The sequence below is a fragment of the Dicentrarchus labrax genome, unplaced genomic scaffold (assembly GCF_905237075.1).
Source record: "Dicentrarchus labrax unplaced genomic scaffold, dlabrax2021, whole genome shotgun sequence".
Taxonomy (NCBI): Eukaryota; Metazoa; Chordata; class Actinopteri; family Moronidae; genus Dicentrarchus; species Dicentrarchus labrax.
Genome location: NW_026136719.1, coordinates 25,530,212 through 25,540,698, shown reverse-complemented (window position 1 = coordinate 25,540,698; position 10,487 = coordinate 25,530,212). Strand labels below are relative to the sequence as shown.

General features: G+C 41.4%; 1 protein-coding gene across 3 annotated transcripts; it reads left to right on the top strand.

The window, feature by feature from the left end:
• The first annotated feature begins 3,183 nt into the window (after positions 1 to 3,183).
• On the top strand, positions 3,184 to 9,414 carry irx6a (iroquois homeobox 6a). 3 transcript variants are annotated; one of them, XM_051380274.1, is made up of 7 exons: positions 3,184 to 4,236; positions 5,431 to 5,662; positions 6,463 to 6,572; positions 6,859 to 7,154; positions 7,395 to 8,069; positions 8,344 to 8,455; positions 8,837 to 9,414. In XM_051380274.1, exons 1-6 carry the CDS (start codon positions 4,223 to 4,225, stop codon positions 8,448 to 8,450), a joined length of 1,434 nt encoding a protein of 477 aa, XP_051236234.1. In that variant the 5' UTR covers positions 3,184 to 4,222; the 3' UTR covers positions 8,451 to 8,455; positions 8,837 to 9,414. The 3 variants fall into 3 exon arrangements, with proteins under 3 accessions (XP_051236234.1, XP_051236233.1, XP_051236235.1); XM_051380273.1 differs by having other exon boundaries at positions 3,185 to 4,236; positions 5,381 to 5,662; XM_051380275.1 differs by lacking the exon at positions 5,431 to 5,662 and having other exon boundaries at positions 3,186 to 4,236.
• Positions 9,415 to 10,487: the final 1,073 nt, after the last annotated feature.

The window sequence follows — 10,487 nt, the reverse complement described above, 5'->3', positions numbered from 1 at the left end:
TTCTCATTACAATATTTATTACTGTTCTTTCCATTTTGGATAATTTTGCAGTACTAATAATGCTCCTCATGGGGGTAGTTTGTGTGTATGCTGTGTATGTGTGTGTGTGTGTGTGTGTGTGTGTGTGTGTGTGTGTGTGTGTGTGTGTGTGTGTGTGTGTGTGTGTGTGTGTGTAATAATTCCAGATCACAAGTGCCTTGGATTTATTGGCATATACCAATTTGGCTTTAATGAGATCACACACCTCCAGGTAGGTGCAGCTTCATCCACTGCTCAGCTCAGGCTTCTCCCTCTGTCTCTCCGTCTCTCTGCCCTTATTACCATTTCATACAGCCCCCCAACTCCCCCACCCCTCCACCTCCAGCACCACCGCCGCTACTCCTCATCTGATGAAAAACCAGGAAGGCTTTGTGTGGTTCATTAAGTCAGCATAGGAAATGTATTAAGTAGGAGAATAGGGCTGGGAGCTATTGAGTGTTGACTTAACCTTTCCAGGTTTTTTTTTTCTTTTTCCACCCTGTGATGCTTCTAATGGAGGATGCGTGCATTACTCCATCTCATTAGTAACCGCATGGATCTGTTAGAACAAGATATAATGGAGGTTTGGACTTGCTTATTCTTAAATAACGTGAGTGAATGTACTATAACGATGAATGCCTTTGTCTGCTAGTAGTTAAATGTTCTATTACATGAGCAGTCATGGGTCAAATGGTATGTCTACAAATTCCAACTGCCAAAGTTTGTTGCAGACTGTTTCAAGTAGAGGCACGGTTCGTTTCTTTGTATCATGAGAATGCATGCATGCAGGATGCTAAGCGTTGGAAATGAGTTTACTGGCAATACTTTCTTGTGATTGTCTGAACTTTTTGGTGCTCTTTCTGTTGTCACTTGTGACTGTCCCCACCCCAAACGTAGTACTCCAAAGAAGATTATATTATGTTTTTTTCACCTTCTTTCCCAGTTTCATTTGACCACAGTCCAAAATTGACATATAAATGATCCATGACTTAAACCCATGCTGGTGTACACAGACATGGACAGGGGCTTGAATTTGGACAGGGCCTGACAGCTTAAGCATGGCCTCATATCATCCTACTGCTACAGAAGCTCTGTGTGATTGGATGTTGTTGGGATTGTAGTACTCTATAGTAGTCTTTACCTCTAAAATGGCAGACTTTGCCAAAAAAACTAAAAACAAACCTGTAAAAAAATCCCTAATTGCCATTGTCAGCCACTTAGCTGCTAAAAAACAAAACCTTGTTCCAATGTGATTACTAAGTAATCCAGACAAAACACTGTAAAAAAAAAAAAGAAAAAAGAAAAGTCTCACTGTAGAGGGAAGGGCACAGTGGTCAGTCTGCCACTACAATTAGTGCTCATTTCGGCCTGATTCAGTGAGATCTACACTGACTGCTGGACATGCATTATGCATGAGTCTGTCCATATGCACCTGGGCCATCATGTATGCCCTTGTAGAAATGCATCGACCACTGGTATGCAATTACTTTTAGTTTATTTCAACCCTCCCTCTGTGCACGTTCTCCTATGGAATAACGATTTAGGCATGAAAGTGTGCATTCTCCTTGGATAAGTTCTGATATCCACCATTAATGGCAAATGGAAAGCTAAGAGAGTTCAATTTTGCTTATTGTTGATATCTGTGTTCCCATTCCAACTCTTGTCACTGTCCAGTTAAGCCCATGTATCTCCAAATTGTGTGATTCTGAATATTTCAGATAAACTGACGGATTAAGTGATCCCTTAGGGCTTGAGAAATTATTCTACATTTTAAGCTCAATAAACAGTTTAAAAACCCAGTGGATTATCTTAAAATTGCATTGTCACAAAGCCAAAAACAAAGCTGTTTTTCTTATCTTGTCAAAAGTAGATGTTTTAATACATTGTTTTGCTCATTCAGATATTTGATCCTGTACCAATATATATGTACAGTTCACTTTTTGTCTTCATACATATGTTTCCATTCATACCACAAGAATGCATTTGGACATACAGTTCAGTTCAGTTATAATAGAGTTGGCTTGTCTCTATCATTTGTGGGTATAAGTGATATAAGTTATTTGCACTAGTGGATTTTTGCGTGAGTTTTGGCACTGTAAAAAATATTGACTGGTTCTCTGCTGAACAGTAAGTGAGATAGCAGGAGAAATAAGAAGACAGTGGAAGAACCAACAAGTTGGAATGAAATGGCACATTTTATTTAAAAGAAATTATTGTACCACATGAAAGGTTTAATACAGTTTGGTAACATGGAGTGCCGTGCTTCCTGTTGAGGACCAGGGTGTGTTATCCAACAAGTTCCATGCTGTAGCTTAGTTGCCTGTCAGAAGCAATGAGCACTTGTCAGAACCAGAAGTGGTGTGTGTGTGTGTGTGTGTGTGTGTGACTTGCTGCTGCCTGTGGGTGTTTACTTCCCAGGCACTTCCCAGATCCCGGACCATGACCACTCTGTCCACTTTATCTCTGTGGAAAATCTCCTGACGGGAGATCTTCATCTCCTACACGCAGCTCTTTAGCGCCCCTCGGAGAGAAAGCCCATAATCGCAGATGCATCTCCAAGGGAAGAAACGCCATGCATCAGTTATGGAAAGGCAGGGGCACCGGGAAAATTTGGCACAATCCGACATTACAACGGAAAATTTACACAACCCTAGATAGTCAGAAACAAGCAGATCATATGACTCATAGGACTGATCATCGCTGTCACTGTCAATACAAATATAGTCTGTATAGGGGAAATAATAGACCCCTCCCTCCGTGTCCCAGCTCAACATCACGCGGGGAGGGGGCAATGCTTGTTTATGTTTATAGGAGAGAGCGAGGGAACTGGTGATGGTTGAGCTGCTGATCTAATAAGGCTTAAAATTATTTCTCGTTTCATTCACTGTGAGGCAGCATCATTCCTTACCCATCTTTCAAGTGAGCATCATTCAATTAAAATGCAATTCTCGTCGCCCCCATCCACGGATATTTAATTAGACTGGGGAGCAGGGCTTCCACTGTCTTTTTTTTTTTCCAAGCACAGCTCTTCGGATTTCACCTCTAAGGCATATTTTCACTCTGTTACTCGTTGGTTAAACAAGGGCATGTATCCATTTGTTAATTGATACAATTACGCATTATGCGTAATGGTCACGTAGGTCTCCAGGCGCGCATCAATCACTGGTCTATTGACCTGCCAAAAACCCCTCTAACCGTTCCTGCTGGGACTGCCCCTCTCTCTAATAGAGAAAGATAGAAACATCATCGTCATTAACTCCGGGATGGACCTCTGGCCAGAGAGCCAGAGGCGAACAGAGGTCGAGATTAAAAAAGAAAAAGAAAAAAAGTCTTACATCACCTTATTCAGCCAGCTTTAATTATGATAGATAGATTGTAAATAAAAGAAATAGTTTTAAACTACAGTCTTTTTAAACAGACAATCTTCAGTCCTCTGTCTTTCTAGTTTACATATTTGATTCCTATTTGAGAGAAAAGAAAAAGTAATCTCTTCTGCTGAATGAGGACGTGTTTGTGATAAACTCACAAGACTGTCGAAAATATCTTCACTGGTTGTTGTTTTTTTCTAGTTCATTTAACTTCACAAAGGGTTTCCATATGTTTCTATGCTGTAAGTCAATCATGATGAACAATAATACAATTTCCAGAGACTTTTATCTCAGCAAATCGGGTGAAAAATTCTATTACAAAAGCGGGACAAGACTGTGTACAGTGCACCTTAAGAAAAGCCTGCGTTAGACGTGATTGGCAAAGACATTATTCTATCCTTGGTACCCTGCCGTTCCGGGATTACAGTGACGTCACGCTGTTACCCTTGCATGGATGAATGCTAAAGAACTATAGAGCCACAAATAATAGCACAAGCAGAGTCCATATCTTGCAAGTCTTACGTTATCCTTTAAGCCTCCTTCAGCTAACACAACAACAAATTTTTTTTTGCACTTAATGACGCTTAATTTCATTTCTTATCGGGTCCTTGGGGGGGATTATTCATTCATATAAAACAATCTGCAGCTGGTGCCAGCCTAAAGTCTCCCTCCTATGAGTGAAGTCATCTATTATTGAGCGAAAGGCCGTGCGTGGAAATGTGTGTAAGACGGTGGATTTGAAGTAGAATTGGTTGCAATCGATCAAGGGTGAAGAATATTGCTGATGGTAACAAAAGAAGCAGCTATGTCTTTCTCGCAATTTGGATACCCTTACAATGCAACTTCACAGGTAAGCCACTTTGCTTTTTATTTCTCCTAAGTTCTGTGTACACACTCACGCACACACACTCTCAATTGGCTTTTTTTGTTTCACATTTTCTTTTATTTCGCTATAGCCGGAGCAAGTCTCCCAGTAAGAAACATTCATGAGTGAGTGACTGCTTTGACAGTATTGACAGCTTTTTTTTTTCTTGTGGCGCTTTTGTTGTTGAACCAAATATCGATATACACGCACCCGTGTCCAATTACACTGAATTATGAATGAACTCACGTGTTTTTTCTGATGACAATAGAGATGAATGTCACCTATTGCTCACTGCGAGGTGTAATTGGGCTGGAGCGCATGCTGTACACATTTGGAAACTTTCTATTTAAACCACTGAGACGTGTGGGATGTTAGACAAATGGCATTGTCTTAAGAGCTTTTAAAACTCGAGCAAAGTGGTTTATTTACATTTTCAAACACTATTATTGCGCCTAATGACAAGTTCGGGGAAGTTCAAGTGATCAAGGGACAAAAGTTACTCTCATGGAAAAGTTGTCACCCAACTTTTATCTCGATAATATTTTGGAGCGTTCAGTAGATTATATTTAAAATTCTAATCTTTTAAATTTGAAATAAGGTGGTGATTTACTTGACAATGACATTAATTTAGATTTTTCTTTCAAGTTCAAATTTTCTAATCGATGATAAACTGGAGCAGGTCACTTTTACGCACGGACTGCGCATATCTCTTTTCATCTTGATATCCAGTGGAAAAACTATCCTTCCGATGACACTGACTTTAATATAAATTATAGTTTTTATTTTAAAAAGATGACAATGAGGTGATATCGCTTATTATAGTTGTTCACAATGTAAGCTACTTTCTCTCATTCCAGGAATTCTCTGAAAAGTGACTTACCTTGAATAAAAGCAGGTCACAAGTTAAGAAAATGACGCCTGGGTAATGATAAGTGAACTGATGTGAACTAAAAACAAACGAAACCAGCTCACATTTTCACTCGTTTTAAAAATGTCAAGACTCAACACAAGACTGAGCATCTCAACTCAGATCTCTTTTTACAGTGCTTCACCCACAGTCAGATACAGGCAGCAAGATAAGAGCTGAAACAGCCAATGACCATGTTTATCCACGATTCTCTTCATGCAGTTTTTCGTGTCGGCAAACCCCAGTACGACTTGCTGCGATTCGATTTCCAGGTCGGTCTCTGACGGGACAGGCGGCTCCCAGACCGCCGCTGCCGCCGCCGCCGCCGCCGCCTCCTTCTGCTGCCCGTCCTACGAGAACCGGCTCCTGGCGAGCAGCCGGACGGAGCTGAACGCAGCGCTGGGGATGTACAGCTCTCCATACGCCGCAGCGGCCGCCGCCAGCCAGAACTACGCCAACTACTTCCCCTACAGCACCGACCCATCCGCTATCTACTCCACTCTGGTGGGCTCACTTCAGCCTCATCCGATGCGCTAAAGGGGGAGGGGGGGCTCAGGCTGATCGATCAACCGGGTTTTGTTCATCAATTTATCTCACACTGCAAACATATCCGTCTGGACAAGCCGTTTAGTCCAGGATCCAGTCTTATGTTCTTTTCCAGTGAAGTTTAAAAAAGAAAGCCTGTCCCTTACAGTAGGTGAGGGGAAGTTGGGTGGAGGCAATGCAGAGGAACTTGTCTCATTTGAATCCAATGTAATTTTATTATGATAAAGTAATCCTGCACATTCTGCCTTGTTGCAAAAATATTGGCACCTGTGTTGCTGAACTAGCATTTGGGAAAAAAAGTTGAATTACAGGCTATTACTTAGTTGTCAGAATTGTTTTGGAGTGAATAAAGGACTGGATTGTTAAATGGATAATTTGAAGTGCAGCTGGAACTTTTACTTATTTATTTTCTCTTTTTTAAAAAGCTAGCCAGCTAAAATTTATATGACACATTGTACATAAAAACAGTGAAGAAATAAAAAAAACAAACAATAAAATTATATAATGATAAGAATTGCAATTATAGGATAATGTATAGCATATTATACTTCAAACCTGTTAAATACATTTAAAAAAGACTGATGGTGTGTGTGGGTGTTATTATCTAGCTTAAATCACTCTCGGTTAGTTATTAGTAGTTTGAGAGCATAAAAATATGAAATGTCTTCAGTTTATAAATGAGATTGTTGTCAAAAATCATCAGCATGCTGAGAAATAATGAATGTTTTGACTTATACCAACTTCATTGTCTTTTACAGAATCCACAGTATGACATTAAGGACAGCACAAGCACTTTACACTCTGGCATCACTCAAACCGCTGCATACTATCCTTATGACCATTCACTGGGACAGTATCAATATGACAGGTAACTTCTACATTCTTTTTGTCCACTATATGTAGTATGAACATTAGCAGACCTGCCACTGATCTTTAAAAGCAGCCATTCACGGGGGGCGACATGCTGCATTCAGATCAAAGGTCAGAGTGTAACGACATACTGATACCTGCAATGAGCAAAGCTGTATACATTTCAAACAGCAGGGAGTAGGGATATAGGATGACTGAGTGAGTAGTCAATGCTATCCTTCACTAACTGCACTAATGGCCGCTGTCTGTGTGTGTATGTGAATTTGTGTGTTTCTCCTTTCCAGATACGGGACAGTAGACTTTAATGGCACGGCCCGAAGAAAGAACGCAACTCGTGAAACCACCAGCACCCTGAAAACATGGTTGTATGAGCACCGCAAGAACCCCTACCCCACCAAGGGAGAGAAGATCATGCTGGCCATCATCACCAAAATGACCCTTACCCAAGTGTCCACCTGGTTCGCCAACGCCAGGAGGAGGCTAAAGAAGGAGAACAAGATGACCTGGTCACCAAAGAATAAGGCCAGTGATGACAGGAAGGACGACCTTAGCAAGAGCGACCAAGACTGTGCCACCAAAGGTAATCATCTGACTTTAAAAAAAAAAAAAAAGTTAAACTACTGACTTAATCATTGTTAAACTAAATATATAGTTACTTACACTAAATTTAGGCAAATATGTTGTGGACTAAAAAGGTAACAAAGTGGTTTCCAGGGTAAAAAGTGTATTTTAAGTTTTCTGAACAAACTAAGTCTCTATATATTTACAATAGGCAACTTTTCAAGCAGTGATACCTAAAAATTTCCTTTTTTTCATGCAGATTCCAGTAATTGCAAGGAGGAGAAGGATCTGCATCTAAGTGATCTGGAGGACATGGATGAGGACGACTGTGACAAGCTGGACAGTGACTGTGAAAAAGTTGCTGCAGATGAGCAAGACCTCCAGAGGGTCATGGCAGTATCCGGAGCCCCTCAGAAGAGAGATTGCAGCTCCGAGCTGCACCTCAGTTTAACTAACAGCTTCCACGCGTTCCCCTGCGCCATCAAAAGTGTCGCCACCCTCCCTCCTCTCCCATCCGACTTCCTAGACCCTGTGGTGTCCAAGGGACCCTCCTCAACCAGCCTCACGGGGACAGTGTCTCTGTCTCACTTTGAAGCATCAGATAAGCCTCGGATTTGGTCTCTGGCTCGTACGGCAGCTTCGGGGGTCATACTGAGCCCTCAGCAGCATGGCTCAGAGCTGAGGACAGGCAACTCAAGCGGGGACTGCCAGCTCCAGAGCACCAGGCTTACCGGGGCTCCTAGTGGACAGTGTGGGGGCATGAGAGGCCTCCATGAATCTAGCAGTGTCACCAATACAGAGAGCCCCTTCCCTGAGGGCTCATCCTTGCACTCAAAAGTCTATGGCACTGGCAGCTACAGTCACAAGGACCTCCAACTGCACTGTTCATCTTATGCTGCACTCCCAGACACGTGTCAGTACTCCACTATTGAAGGTATGTCATCATGCAAAATTTCACATATTACAAGAGATAAAATTGGTCTCAAATCTCCCATATGTAGGGTTTTTCTAGACAAACAGGTATACTGTGATTTCCATTGTCTGGTACATTAAGGCACACAAGCACTACCAGATACGTTTTTTTTTTAATTTCCACACGTTGTCGGATATAGAAAATCCCATTTCTACGGTTATGAAGAGGCAAGACACTTTCTGCCAACTTGCATCTGAAGCAAGTTTCTTAGATTTGCTTTTATTTGGGTGTGTAGGATTCTCTGCCGGCAAAGCAGAGACACAGCCATCTGACCTCAGCGAAGCCTGTGGGACCGTGCAGGATGACAAGGTCACTGCGTTCAGACCGGTGATGAAGAGGTGAAGCAGGTGAGAGTCTGCACTGAACTGGAAGAAACCAATGAAGTCACGACACACGCAGCCACACACACAACGCACACACAACACCACCATCAAACTCTCACAGGTGAACGAGGATACACTCGTTCACTCACTGCTTGTTAAATACCTGTTGCTAAATTGTAGTTTTTCTTTATATAAATATAATGATTGCTTAAATGACAAGTGACATCATCCATGTCAAAAGTAATTTAAAATAACCATCAAAATATGAGACAAAATGTTAACATTTCTATTGCAAACAACCTATCAAACAAACCTTTTTTTTAATTAAATACCTCATAATAAAGACTTATTCCTTCTCATTTTGGGAACTTATTTTAATTCCTGCTGTCTTTTTTTCCCTCCTAGATTGCTGAAGGAAACTGAACCACAATAAATAATGGGACATTTATTATGCACTAAAGGACACACTGGCCTCAGTATGACACATGGGAGCTACCTGGCGCTGCAGCAGTGAGAGCTGTCAAACTGTGGACGTGGCTATCATTTTGCACAACTTTGTTTTTATGGTGGTAAAGACTTTATGCAAAAATTCTAGATGCAAAGGAGCAAGAATGGCCAAATGAAACGGCCACAAATTTGTGTATGGCAATCGTGTAGTGTAGCAAACTTATTTATTTCTCTGTGTATTTATTATTTGGTTATGTTGTCTGTTGGTTTATTATTGAATGTGTCCATTGGTTCAATTCGTATGCCCCCCCCTTCTAAGTATTTTGTTAAATGTTGCGTTTTACTGTGGCTTTGTGTCATTTTGCCTGATGTAAAAGAGAAAAGCTTGTCGAGCATAAAGTTGACTATAAAAAGGACTGGATTCCCCCCCCCCGTGTTGCGCGTGGACCTGAAGGGTTTTGTCATTGTGTTCAAATGTGAGCTTCTTCTGTGTTTTTGCCATGACATTTTTTTCTAAGAATACATTTTTTCCAAGAGCTTTGGTTTCCTGTGTGCTGGTTATTTATAGGCACTAACTAACGCCGATCGGCCAATTAAAACATTTGCGGATGTGCATTTGATCAAAGTTGATCATCTTGACTCGACGCACGAAGCCGCAGCGCTGATGGAAGGTCATAATTCAGCGGAGGACGTGAGTGAAATCCACAAGTTGTGGAAGAAAGGGGGACATCATCTCTCCATTGTCAGCATCTAATCAGAAGTGGCATCAAACACTTTGTTACTGTTCGGGCCGAGCATTGAGGCAGGGACATAGGATGAATGCTGCTTTGTCCCCTGTGTAGCGAGCCGCTGCGCTAACTTAACATTGTGTTAATTAAAAGGTCATTTGTAGGATCAAACCCGGCGGAGAAATTCACATGGTCCATCAAAGTTCCTTTGATTTGCCTGTTTTGCCTATAGTCCCCCTCGTTATGGGCTATCTCCTGTGACTCTCCTGCAGACAGCGGTAATAAGATGATCACTGTTGTCCATGATGCTGGCCGACGCTCTGCAAAACTTTTTGATCCTCACATTTCCAACTTTTTAATATAGCGAACGACAAGAGGGTGCTGTGTAAACTAATTGCTGTTGGGATATTGATTTCGACGCACTGTTCTACAGTCTACATATTCAGCTTGACAGGACTGTACAACTTATTTTACTTTACAGTGCAAAGCATGTAAAATAACCAGAACTTTTGTCTGCATAAAACAAAGAGGGAAAATCGGGTATATTCTTTTATATATATTTATTTATATATCACTGGTTTCCTTGGTAATGAAGGTCTATTCTGTTTCCACTTCTGATTTGATCTACTTATTACATCAGCAGGCAAAGATTTAGGCTTTATGACTACATTTGATTCCAGACCACCACTGAAACAATACCTGCAAATCGTCCACAACCTCGCAAAAAATGTCATTTGAGGTCGTATTTGTGGGATTATGCTTGTAATAAAAGTCTTCCCCGTATTAGGGCAATTCAGGCTCAGTTCAGAGGCGCTGTGGTCATCCTGTGTGTCCTTGGCCAATGGCTGAGCTGTCAGTAATGCACGGAGCCTGGTAAATCC

What these genes read in the sequence shown, in the direction of transcription:
- irx6a (XM_051380273.1), top strand. Translation starts at nt 4,171, where the DNA reads ATGGTAACAAAAGAAGCAGCTATGTCTTTCTCGCAATTTGGATACCCT. An exon ending in CTTACAATGCAACTTCACAG is followed by an intron (nt 4,237 to 5,380) that starts GTAAGCCACTTT and finishes CTCTTCATGCAG; the next exon opens with TTTTTCGTGTCGGCAAACCC. An exon ending in GGACAGTATCAATATGACAG is followed by an intron (nt 6,573 to 6,858) that starts GTAACTTCTACA and finishes TCTCCTTTCCAG; the next exon opens with ATACGGGACAGTAGACTTTA.